Raw genomic sequence first — 19,328 nt, 5'->3', positions numbered from 1 at the left:
ACCATTCTTAATACAAAAATGCAGAACCAAGCATACAAAAGTCATTTTTAGGTCATTGTAAGCTTATTTTTACGTCATTATAGTAAGGATGACATGAAATGATCTTAACATGACCTCAAACTCAAAGTTTATAATATGACCTAAAACTGCTTTACAATGACCCTCCGTGTTTTTGTTGACCATTGGATTGTCAAATCTCATGGTCATGATTTGGTCTGGATTTTGTATTGAGATCAAGTTTTGTATTGATCATTTTCCTATATATATATATATATATATAAACTTTGGGTTTGAGGTCATGTTAAAATCATTTCATGTCATCCTTACTAAAATGACGTAAAAATAAGCTTACAATGACCTAAAAATGACTTTTGTATGCTTGGTTCTGCATTTTTGTATTAAGAATGATTTTGCATGGATCAAAACCCATATTATATATATATATATATATATATATATATATATATATATATATATATATATAATAATAATAATAAAATAGGAGTATAATGATATTCATAAGAGATATAAAATCTTTGTATTAGAACAATTATAATAGTAGTATTATTTGGTATATTAGATTATCAGATTTTAGTTGAATTTTCAAACTTTCAGATTTTTAATATTGGATTTTCGTAGTTTTATATATTTTTATATAATTTTGAATTTTTCAGATCAGATCGTATTTCATAGTTTGAATTTCGGATTACTGACCTAAAATTTATGTAACAAGGTGATGAATTCACTCAATGTCTTCGAAAAAAAGCTAATTAAAAATTAATATTTGAACCCCTCTCACGTGATATATTCGAATTTACATGCAAGACCTATGCCACGTCGCAAAGTCTACTATTTTAGCATATACTAATATTGATATATCTCAGTGAGTGCATTATCCAGTGTTCCACTAAAAAAACAAATAATTCCTGCTGACCAAATCCCCATTCCAAACAATATTTTCTACCTTATTACTAAATTACATATATTAAAAAATACTACTCCAGTCATTCAACAATAACAGTCACACTTTGATATTTTGATTCATCTCATAATAAAAATTACATTTTTTACCATAAATAGTAAATAGGCCTAACATTCTACTGTCTCATATTAAAATTCCTATCTCTGATTAAAATTACTCTCTCTAATCCCTATCTCTGATTAAAATCCACCTTTACTTCCGACACAATATTTTATACTGTCATATTTATAAAACTACATTTTTTGTATCTAAATTTTGAAATTGTAATAAAAAAAACTTCAAAATTATATCCTGATTAAGATCGTAACCGTAGAGAGAATAAAGTGGGTTGTTTGTTAGCATCTCTTGTCCAGTATGTGAGTTCATGATTTTAGAGAAAATCCACTTATCTACAAATATATATACATCACACACATCAACAGAGAGAGAGAGAGAGCTCAAAGTTGGTGTTAGAATCTTTTGTGTCATTCACCTTGTCTCCATCTCCTTCTCCCTCTTGTTCCTATCATCTTCATGTTTGTTTCATTTCTCTCTCATCATGCCTGAACCTCACACATCAATGGACGGCGGCGGAGGCGGACTCAATAAGCCTTGTATTCTTCTCATCAGTAAGCAAGCACACACACACACACCCCTCTCTCTCCCTCTCCCTCTCGTGAAAAATAATAATTCAAATTTGGAAAGTTGCAGTTATATCTGGAATGGAGAGATTCGCATTCAAAGGGGTGGCCTCGAATCTGGTCACGTATCTCACCGATGTAATTGAGATGAAGAATTCTTCCGCCGCAAAATTCGTCAACAGCTGGGTCGGATTCACCTCCATGCTCCCCTTGATCGTCTCGATGCTCGCCGATTCGTATTGCGATAAATACTCCACCATTCTGGCCTCCTCCGTCCTCTACGCCGCCGTGGGTTCCTTTGTTCGCTTTATTTTTCCACAATTCATGTTCACTTAGTGGAGATTACACATGCATCCCTAGTCATCCTTCCACTTTATTGTATGTGTGATTTCACTGTGTGTCAATAAATTACATCCTCAATAGTCAATTGGATATCAAATTGAATGTGCAGTCGACGATCCTAACACGCCTTTGCCTTTGTGTAATATAATATGCAGGGGCTATTAGCATTGACATCAACAGCAGTGACATGGCCTTGGGCACATTCAAACAAGGTGCATTCAGTTTCATCTCTATGCTTGTCTCTGTATCTCATCTCAGTGGGGCAGGGAGGGTACAACCCTTCACTGCAGGCGTTCGGGGCCGAGCAACTGGAGGCGACGTACGAGGCTCTGCCTGTTACGGCCGCGGAGGAGGGGAAGGGGTCGGGCGGGAAGAGCTGGTTCTTCCAGTGGTGGTACTTTGGGGTCTGCTGTGGCAGCCTGTTGGGTGTGTCGGTGATGTCGTATATTCAGGACACGTACGGGTGGGGGTTGGGGTTCGCCATCCCAGCGCTGTCGATGATCGTGTCCATTGTCATGTTTCTGTGTGGCGCACGGTTTTATGTGCAGAAGCAGAGCAGGATTGGGGATGTGAGCGTGTTTGAGGTCGCTGTCCGGGCTGTTAAAGCAGGCGTGTCGAAGCTGATCTGTGGCGGGAGTGGCTCCTTGAGGAATGAGTATGAGGTGGCTGAGCTTGAGTGAGTGTTTTTGAACATTTAATGCTGTTTTTTGTCACTCTTTATGTTGTCTAGTTTAGTAGTACTACTAATTTTGAGCATATGATGCATATCTCTGTCACAAATTCTTGAGCTTGTGTTGCATAGTTGAGTTGGAGAAGAATCTTGTTTGAGCATTTGATGCAGATTTTTGTTGGCAAGTTCTTGAAATTATGTTAGTATAGTTTAGTGGGAATGAATCTTGTTTGAATGTTTGATGCATAGTTATGTTGGAAAGTTCTTGAAATTAGTATAGTTTAGTGGGACGAATCTTGTTTGAATGTTTGATGCACATCTGTGTCACAAATTCTTGATTTTATGTTACATAATTGAGTTGGAGTTAGTTAAAATGGAATGATGCACATTTTTGTCACCAAATTTATAAAGATGATATATAATGAGTCATGTAATTGAACATTTTGATAGTACATATTTGTGACAAATTCTTGACAATGAATTTTGGATTGTGGATGCAGGCTTGAGGAGAAAGCAGGGCTGTGCAGCCAAGATGAAGAAACCGGGAGCACGCGACAACAGGCAAGCGACGAGCCTCTGAAGGCTCTAGAGGCTGCAAAGGTTGTCCTGCGCCTGCTTCCGGTGTGGACAATGCTACTGATGTTCGCGGTGATCTTCCAACAACCCGCAACGTTCTTCACCAAGCAAGGCATGACCCTGAGGAGGAACATAGGAAAAAGCTTCAAGATCCCTCCAGCCGCGCTACAAAGCTCGATCACCATCTCCATCATCATCCTCATGCCATGGTACAACAAGCTCTTCATCCCGTTGGTCCAGAGCCTGAGGCGCAGCGAGAAGGGCATCTCCGTGATGGAGAGGATGGGGATCGGGATGTTCCTGTCCGTGGTGGCGATGGTGATAGCAGCCCTGACAGAGAGGTGGCGGCTGCGTATATGCCAAGACTCGTGTGAGGAGGTGGCGTTGAGTATATTCTGGCTGCTTCCGCAGTACATTCTTCTAGGAATATCGGATATATTCACGGTGGTGGGAATGCAAGAGTATTTTTACTCAGAGGTGCCTACGAGTATGAGGACGATGGGGATAGCGTTGTACACGAGCGTGTTCGGGGTTGGGAGCTTCGTGAGTGCGATTTTAATATCGGTGATCGAGCAGGTGACGAGTGGCGGGGGAGGGCAGGGGAGTTGGTTTTCTGATGATATGGCTCAAGCTAGGCTTGATAAGTACTATTGGTTTTTGGCTTTTTGGAGTGCTTTTAGTTTGCTAGCTTTTCTTGTGTTTTGTAAGTTTTTTAAGAGGTAGTAGGATTCATGGACTTGGATTTGACAATCATTTCAGCTTAGGAATAAATTTTACATTGTAAATTATCCTTACCTACTTGATTTGATTCAAATGATTAAATATGGCTTAGACTTAAGAGAGTATTGGTTCAGCTGCACCCCTTGTAACGAATGATACACCCCTAAATATGTCATGGATGATCCAATCTTACCGAATGAAAATGAAAAATAAAAGATCAATTTGCCATTTTGGTATTCAAAGTTGTGATATTTTATGCATAGCAATTTATATTGTTAATGAAACTTAAGACCCGCCCAAAAAGTGAAAGAAACTTTAAATAGATAAAAATGAATTTATTATTCATGACAAAAAATTACTCCTTTTTAGGGTGATATTAAATAGTCTTTTGTTATATTGGAAATACAAAATGCTATTATTGGCGACTTTGGCGACTTTCTATTAATGGAATAGAAGAGTAGGTTTTAAACTCTATCCTTTGCCACATCCAGTTGAAAACATAAAAATAAGAATAACGGTCAAAACTAGTACTGAACATATGCCCGTTTTACGATTTTGGTCATATACTTTATCTTTTGAATTTTTACATCCTGAACATTTCAACTCGGATCACAATTGGTCCTACACTAACAATTCCATCAATTTTTAAACGGTTTTAACCCGATTTTGATGGTTTTAACAGTCTCATTCGGGTTAAAACAGTTTAAAAATCGGGTTAAAACCATTTAAAAATTAATGAAATTGTTAGTATATGACCAATTGTGATCTGAGTTGAAATGTTCAAGATGCAAAAATTCAAAAGATAAAGCATATGACCAAAATCATAAAATGGACATATGTTCAAAGACCAATTTTGAACTTTAATCAAATAATAAATACTTTGCTACCTATTACAATAATTTTCAACACAATAACTCCAAGCACTTTCATTTATGTTCAAGAAGACATTTATTTTATTAATTTGGATTTGATATATATTTTGGTTCAACTCTACTTATTATGCATTGTAGACTTGTAGTAGGTAGTACTTTTTCTACCTTGGACGGTAGTGTATTGTCTCAACCTTACGACGGTGAAGTGTGTTTTAATTGTTATATAGTACTTACTATATCGTATTTATTATCTTAAAAACAATATTCTTATATATTCAAATTGTACTTATATTCTTTTAATTTTATTTTTGTTAGATACCTACACCAAGTTACGCAATCTTAGTGTGAATTGAAATATGAAAGTTAAATTTTATAAATGAAACATCAAGGATCTGATTAGTATAAAGATAACCCATGTAAAGTGAAAGTATTAAGTATATACTCAAAATGTAGTTTATACACACCCAAATTCTACAATTTTTTATAAAATAAATAACGTCGATTAGATAAGATGATACCAAAAAGCCGTAAGTCGTACGTGTAAGCCCATGCTGGATGGGCCCATATTTTGCCAATAATACTGCTATTGGGCCTTCAGTGTCGGGAGTTTTCTAATAGTATTATGTGAAGTTACATAATACTCCATCCATTTTAGAATATGGAGTAGATTATATAAAGTGTGGCATCTCATACTTGATTAAAAATTTGTAACCAAGTCACACAATATGCATCAAAAGCAAATGTAAATACTCCATTATCAATCTGCATCCCCTAAAAAATTAAACATAAAAAGACAGTACTGTAATTTGTTATGGTTTATTGGGCTGGTCTTAAATGCGCACAAGCCCATGATACGAAAATTAGTACTTAATCGTCGTAATTAATATCATAAATAGCCAATTAATGATATTTAGGGGAGCATTAAGGTCCTAATTCCCCCTTAGTGTTATACACAAAATTAATATCAACTATTAGATCATTAATTTAGAAGGGTGAGATTTAATTGACCGTGTTACATTAATAGGCCGAAATGGTACATTAAAGGGCAAAATGGTAAAGATTGGAATTTTATTCAGCAATGATTCACATACCTCCCTCTCTCTCCATCATTCAACCCACATTCATCTCTCTCGTCTCCACTCACTTCCTCCGCACCCAAAACCCTAGCCGCCGCTGATTTTCAAAGAAAAACCACAAATCACCGACGATTGAGGCTGCGAAAACGAATCCCCCGACTTCTACTCATCAATCTAGGGTCGAGTTTTGATTATAGGCGCAAGCAGAAGTCTATGGTTGTTTAAAACCCCGAAATCTGGTAAAACACTCTGTAAAATGCGATTCCTAACCTAGAATTTCAGTTGGGGTTACATAAAAGGGCAATCTTTTGATATTTGATGTTGTTTTTGTTCATTTCAACACATGAATTTTGATTCCGTGAATGTACATCGTGATTGTGTTGTTTGTACATTACATGGATTGTGGTTGTACAGTTTTGTTAATCACTAATTTTGTGATGTTTTCGTCTACATTGAGTCGAATGTTTTTGGTTTCAATTCATTGTTTACTTGTTCTGCTTCTTGTTCATCGTTGATTTGCTCAAATATTTGGACTTTTTAGCTTCATAAATTTGGGGGTGTGACTATTGAATAAGTTTGTACAAATTTTTGTAAGATGTTGTGTTACATTATAGAATCATATTTGTACATTACTTCTATCTATTTGAAGGCTTATTTGTAACTATCTAGTTGCGAGAGTATTGAATTTGCACATCAATTGTCATGTTTTGATACATCATATTATGTTACATCATTTAGCCATTTACGTATATTCATTGGTTATGTTTTGATATATCATATGTTGTTACATCATTTAAGTAGATATATACATTATTTGTTTTTGCCTTGTGTGAATTGTATGCTTCAATAAGAATCGGAAGTTAAATCATTTCCTCAAGGGTTTAGCAATCCACATGGCTAGGATGTGGTACCAACCCAGTAACATAACGTTCAACAAGGGCATCTAATTAGAACCATTCCCTTAGGGTTCATTTATCCATTGGGCTAGGGTATAATATTCACAACTTTAATTATAATTTATGTTTGTTATATTCATTATAATTGTAGTGTACGACTATTATATAATATATATTTCTCTTACTGAGTATGTACGGGGATAGTATTTTAATGTATGTTTTTCTGATTTTGTTTGTGATCAGATGGGCCATCATGATTCGAGAAACTCTCCAATGCTGAAAGATATAGAGAATGACAAGGAGAAGCATACGCGCAAGAGGAAATATTGAAATTTTTTAGTTTGTTTTCCAGATATATTGTTTTTACTTGCTTTAAGACGTACATTATTTAGTAGTCAAGTATTACATTGTTTTGAAGTTATCCTACTTTATAATTTTATCCCTACTATTATTATGTTATAAGTTTACATTACTATATACTTTTGACCATTGATTGGTACACCCAAAGGGCATGATTTCAAGTTACCTTCAACATTATTCTCTGCAAACGGTACATTATTCACTATTATAACTGTAGATTATTAGATACTATTTGTACATTATTTACTGTACCAAATCTAAAACACACATAAAAAATATAATATAATTCATGTGGTGGTACTATACCTTAGCCCATGAATTGATAAACCCTAGGGGAATGAATCAAACTTCCTGCTCTTGGTGATAGTTTACGTTTGTGAGTATGTTCTATAACCTAGCCCATGGATTTCTAAACCCAATGGGTATGAATTCAAGTTCCTTTCTACATTATTATTTTCAATCTGTATATTATTCACCGTTACGCATGTACATTATTAGATACTATTGGTACATTATTTACTATACAAAATCTAAAACACAAATTAAAAAATGAAATTTAATTCATGTGGTTGTACTATACCATAGCCCAATGGGTTGCTAAACCCAAAGGGAATGATTAAAACTCTCTGCCCTTGGTGATGGTTTCGTTTGTGAGTGGGTACTACAATCTAGCCCCATAGATTGCTAAACCCTAAGGGCATGAATTCAAGTTCCTTTTAACATTATTCTGTTCAATCTGTATATTATTTAATGTTACGAATGTACATTATTAGATAATACTGGTACATTATTTACTGTACCAAATCTAAAACCCACATTAAAAAACAAAATTTAATTCATGTGGTTGTACTATACCCTAGTCCCATGGGTTGCTAAACCCAAGGGGAATGATTCAAACTCCCTGCCCTTGGTGATGGTTTCATTTGTGAGTGTGTACTACAACATAGCCCCATGGATTGTTAAACCCAAAGGGTATGGATTCAACTCTCGCCAAACATTAAATACTTATGCAGGTACATCATTTAATATTACGCATGTACATTAAAGGTCACTTGGCGTACACTATTTCCTGAAACATGTACATTATTTAAATTCGAACTGTACATTAATAGACATTACACGTACATTATTTCCTTTACATTAAAAACTGTCAATCATAGGCAATGAATTATGGAGTGAATTATGGGCAACGAATAACTGGCGTGAATTTGCTATTCCATTCTTGCCCTTTTCAGTTTTTTTAATAATTAAACTAATTACAAGTGGCATCAAAACCAACTATTAGATGACACAAATTAATGAATGAAATTAGTTTTGGGTTTTGACATTATTTAGTATAAGGATATGAATAGATCCCTTAATGACATGCAGTGGTACAGATACATATTGAATAAATTTGCACTCAAGTTTTTGTTTACTTTATTAGAGCAATTATATGTGACCACTCCAATTAATTATAATAATTAGACTTAAAGATCGGCCAACATAAAACATTGAATACAACTTTGACAAACGTATTACTAGTATACAGAGAAACGATATAGTATTATTAGAGAAACGATATAGTATTAATTTTATCATTTTTATGTCATTTACAAATAATATAAAAATCAAAACTCCATTTATTATACTCTTATTAAGTTATAGAGAAAATAGAAAAATCAAATTTTCAATTTTATGTAATTTTTATAATTAGTAATAATAAGACTCTAATTTTTTAAATATAAAAATCAAACTAAATAAATAAGATAAAAACTAGTACTAATGTTTACATTACAATATACCAGTAAAAATTACTACTACTAAAAACATATTTTCTCAATGATTGCGAAATCAATTGGTCAATGAGATAGATATGGATGAGAAGGAAGTATATTTCGTCAGCATCATTCCATTAATTGGCTCAGAGAAGCAAAAATCTGAGAGAAAATGAAATTCAAAGGGTTCATCCATTGCTTCGTCTTTGCATTTTTCGGACTGCTTCAGCAATCTGTACAAGGGCGGCCGTTGCTGACGTCAGCACCCAGGCCCTGGCGTGATGATACGGCGTTGTTTGCCCGGTGGTTGGTTTCACAGAGTTCATGGGGCGTACTCAGGTAACAAATTCGATGATCGAGGCAATTGATTGCTATTATCATTGTGATTATTTGTGAATTTTAAATATGTGATGGTGTGCATAGTTCATAATTAATCAAAGTCTATTGAATTTGTTCTCAGTTGAGCTTTTGATGATGGGGATTGAGTAAGTAGTGCGTGTTTTTTTGTGTTTTCACTGATGTTGACGAATTTGTATTATCTACTGCATAAATAATGATTATTAGTCGAAAACAAAGTTTTGTTGAGGGATAGGAATTGAATCAGTTCTCTGTTTTCTGTGTATTTTAATGGTGCTTGTTGATTTTATTATGCTAGTGTTGCCCCATACTTGGATGCTTTATCATCTTAATTTGGATCAAAAGCATAGTGTTAGAGCTAGCTGATACCTTTCATTTATATTGCAGCACGATATCTGGTGAATGGGGAGGAGCGCCATTCGGGTAATTGCATCTGAATCTTACAGTTGAATTTGATTTAATAAGCAAGAGAAGTAACCTTACTGACATGGCTGAATGCAATTCTTTTAATCGGTTATGAGGCACATTGCTTTATATCTCCGAGGTTTATGTCGAAGATGCTTCAATTTCAGTTTCCTCTTTTAGATGCTTTAAAATGTGAGCCATTTTGGAACAAGGTGGTCAATGTAAAGGTCTTGGTTTGGAGTTAAGAGGCCTTGATTTAACATCATCTTTGTGACCATATTTCATTCATTGTTATTTATTATACTATGGATCGGGGATTTCTTTTACTTTTTGTCTTCTCTATTTCTGTTTCGCTTGAACTTTTTTGCAGATGTTAGTTTCGCTTTGTGATGGATTACCTAGTATATTCCTTATTAATATAGATTGACCCTTGCTTATGCCATTAGTTGTCTCCATTTGTGGTCTGTTTGATTCTTGAATTTCTGATATTTTGCAACTTTTCGTGGTTATGATGGAGCATTTGAATCTTGTGCAGAAATGTGGTTTCATTTAGTGATGGGTTGCCTGACGAAGGAAGAGGCATCCCTTACTTCTACTTGACAACTCTTGATCCAACAGCACGAAATGCTTTGGAGGACCAGAGGGCTTCCTTCACGTTGAGCGAGTATAACCTTGGGACTTGTGGCAAGGAAGACCCTGAGGACCCCTCTTGTGCGAAAATCACGATTGTGGGAAAGGTGATGTCTTAGTATCTACATTTCTAGTTTGAAGTCATGAATTTGTGTGCTGCGCTGCATAGATTTAAAGTTTAGACTACTGCAAAGTAGTATATGCTCTGGTGCTCATCCCAAACATATCTTGGTTAATCTATTGCCTTTTTCTGGATCTTTGCTCGAACTGCAAATATGAAAATAAATATCACTATTTGAACGATGATGATCTATAAGTGCCTGTTGAACTTGATAATTTGATATGTTTGTGGTACCGCTCAATCAGTAGAAATTAGCATCTTTCCTTGAACTCTCATTACCTATTTGCCGTGGGGCATTGCGTAGTCGTCGCACAGCACTCTTGGTTCTCTTTCTCTCATGCACATATCAATTTCACAACTCTAGCTGTTAAAAGTCATTGGGCATTTATTTCTGTATACCCACTTTAGTTGGGAAAAACTTATGTGTGCATTTCGAAGTGAAGTGATTCCTTTGCTCTTATGATATTGATATCCGATCATAATGCTCCCCGTAACTGGATTTTCAGGTACACCAACTTGAGGGTAATCCTGACGAAGATGAATTTGCTCGAACTGCATTGTTCACAAAGCATCCTGCAATGAAGTGTAAGTGAATGTCTCTTGTATCTATCTCTTGAAATAATTTTTATTCACTCGGTTTAAAATTCTGTCAGGGTGGCCTAAAGGACACGATTTCCAGATCTTCAAGTTAGATGTAGAAAATATATTCTTGATCAATTGGTACGGGGGTGCTAAGCCTATCACTGTGGAACAGTACCTCAACGCAGATATGTGAGTTCAATTTCACTGATTTGTGTCAAAATTATCTGTAATCATCCCTGAAAGTGAATCTTCGTTGTTTTTCATGCTTTTTTTTTCTTACTTACCTTCATTCTTTGAAGGAGTGAACCTGCATCTGTTGCACGTTGACTGCATGATCATTGTCCATCGTGTCATTGTTTGCTCAAAGAAGAACTCGACGACCCTTCTGCTTGATTCCGACATGCTCCAAGCTGGCTGATTGGAGGAAAATATACGATAATCGAACTGTGAACAGAACTGTAACCATGTGTATATGTACGTAATTGTGCGAAATCTGTGTGCTACATAATATATTGATGTAAATGACTGTTTCTGAGTAAATTGTTTGTCCAGTCATTTTGTAAATGTATTTCAAGGGTCGTTCTATGTAGTGCATTCTGTTTATTTTTGCTATAGGTCACGTTTGAATGTAATTCAGGGGGGGCTATAAAAGAAATTTTCCATCAATGATGAGAACCGAAATCGAGATTGCCTGATTACTGAATGGGCCCGGGATTAGTTTTATCGCAGGTGAAGGCTATGAAACCTACGATCCATAAACCAAGATTAGTCTTATGTGATGAATTTAGGGGGGAGCTATAATCGAAATTTCCCATCGATGATTAGAGCTGAAATCAAGATCCTCCGATATTGAATAGGCCCAACACTAATTTTGTTGCAGGTGAAGGCTACGAAACTCATGATCCATAAACCAAGATTAATCTCACGTGACACTGTTCTAATATAAAATTGATGACCTATATATTCATACCCAAACAATACCCATAACTCAATTTTATCTAAAGCATTAAACCGAAGACTTGGACATTTACAACATGGAATTAAAAATTTAAAACCCATTTCAAAAAAAATATTGTGGTCTTTTCAGAAGTGTCAAAAACCCCGAGGACTAAAATGCAAAACCGGAAGCGAGAAAGCCGTGAACTGATAATGGAATTTATCCCATAATTCCGATGAGAGAGAAGCTAACTGAAATATGGAGGTTCCCAATTGCAATTGCAATCGCCATTTTTCCTTTCTCTCCTCCAAACCCCTCTTAAAACCCGCGCTCCAATTTCGAAATTGCAATGTTCCGAATTTCCAGCTGAAACCCTCCCGCCGGCGGGTTTCTGTTTGCGCCGGCGGCCGCGGCGGCGTTGCGGATACTCAAACCCTCCCGCAATCCGCCATTCAGCGAATAGCGGAGAAGCTCCGAAGCCTTGGCTACGTGGAAGAAAGTAGCAGCGACTCTTCAGATGAGCCTTCGATTGGCAGCGCGAATTCTCCCGGAGCAATTTTCGTCCCATTGCCGTCGCGTTTACCGAAGCATCGGGTCGGGCATACCCTCGACCCGAGCTGGAGCACGCCTGAGAACCCGGTTCCTGAGCCTGGGGCTGGGGATGCGATACAGAGGTTTCATGAGCTGAGGCGCGGGGTTTTGGAGAAGGAGAGGGAGAGGATTAGGAAACGGAAAGAGGAAAAGAGGGAGAGTGCGCCGAGCTTGGCGGAGCTTACTTTGCCGGTGCCGGATCTGAGGAGGCTGAGGAGCATTGGGATTGCGTTGCGAAAGAAGTTGAAGGTAGGGAAAGCTGGGATAACTGAAGGGATTGTGAATGGGATTCATGAACGGTGGAGGCGTTCCGAGGTGGTGAGGATCACGTGCGAGGATATATGCCGGCTCAACATGAAGAGGACTCATGAATTATTGGAGGTTTGGATAAGCTTAGAATTTTATTTGCTGAGAAATTGAGTGAATCACACTGTGGCCATCGGAACTTAAGTGCCTTTATCTATCCAATAAAGATATTGAAATAGCTTTGAGATGATTTAATGTTGAAAGCAGTTGCAATGGTTAATAGAGATGATTTTGAAGATGGGATGTAGCAATTTATTAGGAATTTTGAGTCCAAATGTTAATATCCTCTTTACAAGAATGGAGCGGATATTTTATTGTTCGGAATCAATATTTGTAGCATTACTCTTTAAATGTTTGTTTACGATCCTCTTTTATATGTCTATCTATGGGATATGGAAATAATTTATGTGTTCATCATGAGTGGAAGTATAGGGACGGTATTTGATTCTCGAATGGTCGAGTTTTAGTTACCAACAAATTTAGAAGTTAGGGTTCCACATATATGGTCCTTTTAGTTGTTGGGCTATACAGCTTTAAGGTAGACAAAAGTCACCTCATCTAAACAACACAAGTTTCTCTTACAGATTTTAGGCAGGATGTCTGTAACAACTGTTTATGACATTCTTTTACTCGAAGAATCATAAAGTCATAATTCAGGTTTGTTGTGATTAAGATGGAGTACTAGTATTAAATGTCATTGTTATGCTTTCTAAAGAAAGCTTTTTCCCCTGTATGTAAATTATTCATCTGTTTCTTTGTTAGTTGTTTTTTTGGGTAGTCTCACTCACTCTAATATGTTTATTTGATTCAAATTAAATGGGACTCTTTTCAGAAAAAAACTGGAGGCCTGGTTGTTTGGCGGTCTGGGAGTAATATAATCTTGTTCAGAGGAACTGATTACAAATATCCATACTTTGCAACTGATAGATTGTCAAATGACTCCTCTGAAGAATCTCATGAAATAGATCAGGATCAAAGAATACTCAGTACAAGGGGTATACAGTCACCAGTCGCTAACGCTGTGGATTCTTCTAGACTGAACTCTGATGCACAAATCCCCCATCTACCCCTAATACAGGGTGTGGGTTCACCAAACAGAGTCCGGTTCCAACTCTCTGGGGAGGCACAGATTGCTGAGGAAGCTAATGCATTGCTAGAAGGGCTTGGTTCACGGTTCAAAGATTGGTGGGGTAGCGATCCTTTGCCTGTTGATGCTGATCTTTTGCCAGCAGTTATTCCTGGTTACAGGAGACCTTTTCGTCTACTACCATATGGAGTTAAACCTAAGTTGACGAATGATGAAATGACTACATTACGTAGACTTGGACGGCATTTGCCTATCCATTTTGCTTTGGGTTAGTCATCTATTTGCTTCCCCCGAGTTACAATTACACAATCATAGGCACTTGATCCTCCTTTTTCATGTCCATTGTATTAAGTCAGATGTTCTTTTTTTCCCAAGTGTATAGCTGATGATGGTTGGTATTAATAACATATGACATTAAACCCGATTAGTGGATTATACATGCCATAAAACTTATTAGGTGTAGGTAGTTATTTCAAACTCTTTGGTATATATCAATTGACTGTGGTATTTAAATTTTCCTTTTTAGCTGCTTCACAGCAACTTCTTTGTTTGTTTGTTCCCCAGGGAGAAATAGGAAACTTCAAGGTTTAGCTGCTGCCATTCTTAAGCTCTGGGAGAAATGTGAAATTGCAAAAATTGCCATCAAGAGAGGAGTACAAAATACAAGTAGTGAACTGATGGCAGAAGAAATAAAGGTTTGTGATACTTTCTCATTATTTATATACATGCCCTGATATTCATGTGGTGAGACAGTGAATGTATTTTACCATTGTTATTTCTTAGAATTTGTCATAAACATTATGCACCTCAATATAAACTCTTGCAGTGGTGGACTGGGGGAAGCTTACTTTCTAGAGATAGAGAATTCATTGTTCTTTATCGAGGAAAGGATTTCTTGCCGGCTGCAGTGTCTTCAGCCATTGAAGAGCGTAGGAAATATGAACTTGATCTCTCAAAATCCCGAGTAGGCAACTTATCGATTGGGAATGAACGGGGATATGAAAGTACAGTAAACGAACATGCTGTTGAAGCTGAGCAAGATGAAGAAAACGACCAAAAATTTGAGGAGCGCATTAAAATGAGGAAGGCGAGATCTGCAGAGGCAGCTATGGAGAGAGCAAGCACCAAGTTGTCCATGGTAGAATTGATCTTCATAAGTAGTCACATAAATCCTATTTCAGCTTTCCATTGCTTCTGTAATGTTGTCTTTTGATTGATTGCAGGCCTTAGAAAAAAAATCCCGAGCAGAGAAGCTTTTAGCAGAGCTAGAGGAAGAGCAGACTCTTCAACCACCTCCATTAGATAAAGAGGGTATAACTGAAGAAGAAAGGTATATGCTCAGAAAAGTTGGTTTGAGGATGAAACCTTTCCTACTACTGGGTGAGTGTTTACAGTGCAAAAGCCTTCCAAAGGAACAACGTCATCATGTATTAACCATTTCTAGATTCGAGTTAATACTATCTTGTAACTTTCTGTTTATATTTCAGGCAGGAGAGGAGTATTTGATGGAACAGTAGAGAACATGCATCTGCACTGGAAGTACAGGGAACTGGTTAAGGTATGTATTGGCAAAAGGAGCATTGAAGAGGTTCATGAAGTAGCTCGTATATTAGAAGCTGAAAGTGGTGGAATATTAGTAGCTGTTGAACCAGTCAGTAAAGGTTATGCCATCATTGTATATCGTGGCAAGAACTATAAACGCCCTGCTTCATTGAGGCCTCGGTCACTTCTCAGCAAAAGAGAAGCGATGAAACGTTCATTAGAGGCGCAACGCCGTCAGGTATGATTTGCATATGCCTATATAAGACACAAGATAGCTGCTTCTCTCATGTGGTTCTTTCTTTTTCTGCAGTCTAATTGAGTCAACAATGACATAGTGCAGTGCAATAACAAGTTATATTTCCTCATGTTAAAGGATATCAAGAATTTCTTATGAGTGCTCAATTCATAATGTCGATGCAAACATAGAATAGTTTTTAGGTTATTCCTTAATTGTTTCTCCTGTCATATGTGGATGTTTAGATGCTTTTCAAAATCCTGTCAAATGGCTTGTTGTTCTGTCCTGTTTGATCACTTTTCTATTTTCCGCTCATCTGTATACCCTTGTCCTTTATTGAAAGCTCAAGCAAGTAATCTTTGCTACAGTCTTACCCGTTATTTCTGTGTTACGCAGTCCTTGAAATTACATGTTCTGAAGCTCAACAGGCATATTGATGCCTTGAAGCTCAAAATGGTATATTTTCTCCAAACCTACTTATTTCTTTTATGAATAAATCTATTGACCATGATACTTATTCGAAAGCTAGATTTTCCAGGAGAAAGATGTAGATATAAATGATACGCAATCCATGAAAGATTTGAAACCTGGAGCTGTAAGTTGTGTTTTATCTTTTCAGGTGCATGCGTTTCATTTGTTTTACTAATTACCACATCTAGGCTTATAATTATATTACCCATCATACAGGTTGACCAGGAGAATGATGAATCTCTCTATGAGGAGGACGAATTCTCTGATACAGACTCTGACAGTGATAACCAGTCTTTCTTTGAAGATCCTGCTAACGAGGTAAAGTTGAGTTAACAGGATCCTGCTAACCAGTCTTTCTTCCTCCTTCTGAGGGGTCTGGAATGACGCTTCAGATTTAGAGTATTCCTTTTCACAGCCCATAAAAATCATTAGATATGCAAAATTGTTTCTGCGGTGAATCATGAGCATGCATGTAAGAGTGAATGGCAAATGAAAACCCAACTGCCTGATGGTGGTCTACTAGACTATTATGGTGCGTTCTCTTTAGAAGAGAAAATCCTCACCTTTAAGTTACTCCTTTTAGATTATTGATGTGATATATTATCCCTCTTTGGAGTGAAAAGGGGGATAAGAAATGGTGATAGTATTATTTTGGTAGATAAGGAGGGAAAATGAAGAATTTAAATGGTGGGAGTTTTCTTTTCCCTCCTTTTTCCTGACAAATTTACAACCAAAGAAAACACACCTTAGTTTATACTCATGATACAGTGGTTTAAATGTAATGATGCTCCCTTCTTCATATGTTTAGCTTTGTACCTTCATCGTATTGATCTGTTACTTCTTAACCACGTAGGATCCGGACTATAATTTTGCTATTTGTAGCGTTTCAAGATATTTGTTGTTTCCCTTCTCTTAAATGGAACATGCTTCACAAGGCTCACTTCTATAACCTTTCCTCTTCTTGCAATTGTTAAGGCTAGAGAAACCGGTGGAACTGATGCAACTTTTACAGAACTAGTGGATTCCGTGGACACTGCAAACGTAACTTTGGATTTTAGTCCAAACTTACTAGGAGATGACTCTGTACGGCCTGCAGCAAAAAACAACTATTTGTTTGAAAAGGTAGAACCGGAGCTTCATCACAAATCATCACCCAAGGGAACCAGAGGTTTTGCAGTCGAAAGGGTAAATTCTGAAGACACTGGATCTTTGTTTTTCTTTTTATGGTGAATGTTTTCTACACAATTAGTACTAATTTGATGCTGTGACAATTTTAGCCACAAGATAGAACACACATTTCAACCACCAATTATATCCCGTCTCATGGTCAAGGTGGGAGAAATAATACCAGTGGTAACTGGAATGCTCAACCGAGAACCACAGTGCAGAAAAGCATCCCTCGAAGGTCACCATCGGTGCCTTCTAGGGTTCTCCAGCTTTCAAACAAAGAGAGGCTTCTTCTAAGGAAGCAGGCGCTGAAGATAAAACGAGCACCTTTGCTCGCTGTTGGTAATCCCTATGCTCTCATTTTTCTCAGGCTGCTCATCTGTTCAACTAGATCATGCTTGTGTAACTACTTTCTAGAAATTAGTTTGTCCGATAATTGTATAGTAGGGGTGCTAAATATTTCTGCTGCGTGACAACTAAAGCTACAAATTTTCAAGTATCACCTTACAAAAAAAGCCAACATATCACGAAGACAATTACTCCAGCAGTCACATCTCCATGGGTTCAGTGATGGGTGATATTGTTTTTAATCTCCTGCTCATAAAACTTTTAGCTGGTTAGCTTGTAAGTTTTTCTTGAACCAGAAACCGAAAGTTCCAAACGATAGATATCAGCTTCCTTTCAACTTTAGTATTCTACTCTTATTATTGTTGGAAGTATGTATAGACTGTGCTAAGCTTGCTTATGCCTATTTTATCATTATTATGTCAGGCAAGAGCAATGTCATCACCGGCGTTGCTAAAACAATAAAGGAGCATTTCCAAAAGCATCCCCTCGCCATAGTGAGTATCAAAGGCAGAGCCAAGGGGACATCTGCTCGGGAGGTGATATACAATCTCCAGGTCTGTATCCATATGTGGTTGGGCTTTCAAGAATTCATATTTTGATTTAGATTATAAATTGTTCAACTGCTCTCCTTGTCTTACCCTTCCAGCAAGCAACGGGCGCCATTCTTGTTTCTCACGAACCTAGCAAAGTGATACTCTACAGAGGTTGGGGATCAGGAATAGAACCTGAGCCCGATCAAGCACAAGGAGAGGTAAAGGCTCGCCCACTCGTATCTCCCGAGCTCATGTCAGCAATCAGACTCGAGTGTGGTTTGACATCTTCCATCGGAGAGCTAGCAGTTTCAGACGGCATTCCCAGCAACAACTAACAGTTTCAGACACCATTTCACACTCATCAGGTAACTAACCCTCCACCAATATCCTGCATTATGGAGCTTAAGCTAGAATCTATCCTTTCTATAAATGTTCATTTTTTGGCAACGAGTGAATGAACCCGTTATCGCTCCTCAGAGAATCTTTGTTCCGAACTTGCTGAGAAACAGTCAGAGAATTCTAAAAATTTGATCAACCGGCGTTATTGCCTTTTGTCATTTATTGTTTTTTTATCATATTCTTTTTTATAGTTCAGGAATCTGTACAGACAAAGCATTAATCTGGGGTTTGGTTTGTGGAACTGAAAGCCCCCACCATGTGAAGATGTACTACTATATGCGTATATTTATAGCCTGTGACTTAAATCTTACGTATTTTTATTGACTTTCGATTTACTTATTTCTATTGTAGTAATCTTTTAAAATATTCTGTGTGTATTAAAATATAATTATTTTATTAAAACTCATTTAGCATCTGACATATAGTACTCCAATATAAAGACTAGAGAGTGTCTATCTCTCAGTCCTCGGAGTAGTGTATTGTGCTTTGTAATTTTGAGATAATTTCCAAAGTATGTACTTTTTTTGCTATTTTTGGACACAACTCTCTTTTGTTTATCCTATCTTTTCCATTTATTTACTAGTTTATCTTAAAGACATACTCCTACTATTAGTAAATTCCTGTCAATTTATTTGTATCAATGATTGTGATAAGAGTGCTCTAACGATAGAAAGATAAATTAATATTACCACTTGTATAATAGTTGTATAAAATTAATTAAAAGAGTCGAAATTGAACGAAACGGC

The 19,328-nt window shown here is 36.8% G+C and overlaps 3 protein-coding genes and 1 long non-coding RNA gene across 8 annotated transcripts; all 4 read left to right on the top strand.

The window, feature by feature from the left end:
- The first annotated feature begins 1,378 nt into the window (after positions 1 to 1,378).
- Positions 1,379 to 3,988, top strand: LOC121769179 (protein NRT1/ PTR FAMILY 5.8-like). 2 transcript variants are annotated; one of them, XM_042165900.1, is made up of 4 exons: positions 1,379 to 1,575; positions 1,673 to 1,890; positions 2,100 to 2,620; positions 3,115 to 3,988. In XM_042165900.1, exons 1-4 carry the CDS (start codon positions 1,521 to 1,523, stop codon positions 3,911 to 3,913), a joined length of 1,593 nt encoding a protein of 530 aa, XP_042021834.1. In that variant the 5' UTR covers positions 1,379 to 1,520; the 3' UTR covers positions 3,914 to 3,988. The 2 variants fall into 2 exon arrangements, with proteins under 2 accessions (XP_042021834.1, XP_042021833.1); XM_042165899.1 differs by having other exon boundaries at positions 1,384 to 1,590.
- A 1,887-nt stretch (positions 3,989 to 5,875) lies between these two features.
- LOC121767911 lies at positions 5,876 to 7,202 on the top strand. The gene is made up of 2 exons (XR_006043239.1): positions 5,876 to 6,097; positions 6,998 to 7,202. It is a non-coding gene; the product is annotated as an uncharacterized LOC121767911 (long non-coding RNA).
- A 1,767-nt stretch (positions 7,203 to 8,969) lies between these two features.
- Positions 8,970 to 11,578, top strand: LOC121769491 (protein CREG1-like). The gene is made up of 6 exons (XM_042166314.1): positions 8,970 to 9,210; positions 9,616 to 9,651; positions 10,169 to 10,370; positions 10,891 to 10,969; positions 11,038 to 11,155; positions 11,266 to 11,578. Exons 1-6 carry the CDS (start codon positions 9,044 to 9,046, stop codon positions 11,291 to 11,293), a joined length of 630 nt encoding a protein of 209 aa, XP_042022248.1. The 5' UTR covers positions 8,970 to 9,043; the 3' UTR covers positions 11,294 to 11,578.
- Positions 11,579 to 12,075: 497 nt separating this feature from the next.
- Positions 12,076 to 18,921, top strand: LOC121768477 (CRM-domain containing factor CFM2, chloroplastic-like). 4 transcript variants are annotated; one of them, XM_042165019.1, is made up of 14 exons: positions 12,076 to 12,875; positions 13,633 to 14,155; positions 14,452 to 14,582; positions 14,714 to 15,025; positions 15,111 to 15,267; positions 15,375 to 15,667; positions 16,061 to 16,120; positions 16,194 to 16,259; positions 16,352 to 16,453; positions 17,111 to 17,320; positions 17,413 to 17,644; positions 18,074 to 18,204; positions 18,297 to 18,548; positions 18,779 to 18,921. In XM_042165019.1, exons 1-13 carry the CDS (start codon positions 12,162 to 12,164, stop codon positions 18,516 to 18,518), a joined length of 3,153 nt encoding a protein of 1,050 aa, XP_042020953.1. In that variant the 5' UTR covers positions 12,076 to 12,161; the 3' UTR covers positions 18,519 to 18,548; positions 18,779 to 18,921. The 4 variants fall into 4 exon arrangements, with proteins under 4 accessions (XP_042020953.1, XP_042020952.1, XP_042020951.1 ...); XM_042165018.1 differs by having other exon boundaries at positions 18,774 to 18,921; XM_042165017.1 differs by having other exon boundaries at positions 18,297 to 18,921.
- The last annotated feature ends 407 nt before the right edge of the window (positions 18,922 to 19,328 follow it).

Source organism: Salvia splendens, chromosome 15 (assembly GCF_004379255.2).
Source record: "Salvia splendens isolate huo1 chromosome 15, SspV2, whole genome shotgun sequence".
NCBI classification, from domain to species: domain Eukaryota; kingdom Viridiplantae; phylum Streptophyta; class Magnoliopsida; order Lamiales; family Lamiaceae; genus Salvia; species Salvia splendens.
The sequence above is the reverse complement of the archived record's forward strand: the minus strand, read 5'-3'. Positions and strand labels throughout refer to the sequence as shown.

What these genes read in the sequence shown, in the direction of transcription:
- LOC121769179 (XM_042165899.1), top strand. Translation starts at nt 1,521, where the DNA reads ATGCCTGAACCTCACACATCAATGGACGGCGGCGGAGGCGGACTCAAT. An exon ending in GCCTTGTATTCTTCTCATCA is followed by an intron (nt 1,591 to 1,672) that starts GTAAGCAAGCAC and finishes GGAAAGTTGCAG; the next exon opens with TTATATCTGGAATGGAGAGA. An exon ending in CCTCCGTCCTCTACGCCGCC is followed by an intron (nt 1,891 to 2,099) that starts GTGGGTTCCTTT and finishes TATAATATGCAG; the next exon opens with GGGCTATTAGCATTGACATC.
- LOC121769491 (XM_042166314.1), top strand. Translation starts at nt 9,044, where the DNA reads ATGAAATTCAAAGGGTTCATCCATTGCTTCGTCTTTGCATTTTTCGGA. An exon ending in AGTTCATGGGGCGTACTCAG is followed by an intron (nt 9,211 to 9,615) that starts GTAACAAATTCG and finishes TTTATATTGCAG; the next exon opens with CACGATATCTGGTGAATGGG. An exon ending in TGGGGAGGAGCGCCATTCGG is followed by an intron (nt 9,652 to 10,168) that starts GTAATTGCATCT and finishes AATCTTGTGCAG; the next exon opens with AAATGTGGTTTCATTTAGTG.
- LOC121768477 (XM_042165019.1), top strand. Translation starts at nt 12,162, where the DNA reads ATGGAGGTTCCCAATTGCAATTGCAATCGCCATTTTTCCTTTCTCTCC. An exon ending in GCCTATCCATTTTGCTTTGG is followed by an intron (nt 14,156 to 14,451) that starts GTTAGTCATCTA and finishes TTTGTTCCCCAG; the next exon opens with GGAGAAATAGGAAACTTCAA. An exon ending in GAGGTTTTGCAGTCGAAAGG is followed by an intron (nt 17,321 to 17,412) that starts GTAAATTCTGAA and finishes TGACAATTTTAG; the next exon opens with CCACAAGATAGAACACACAT.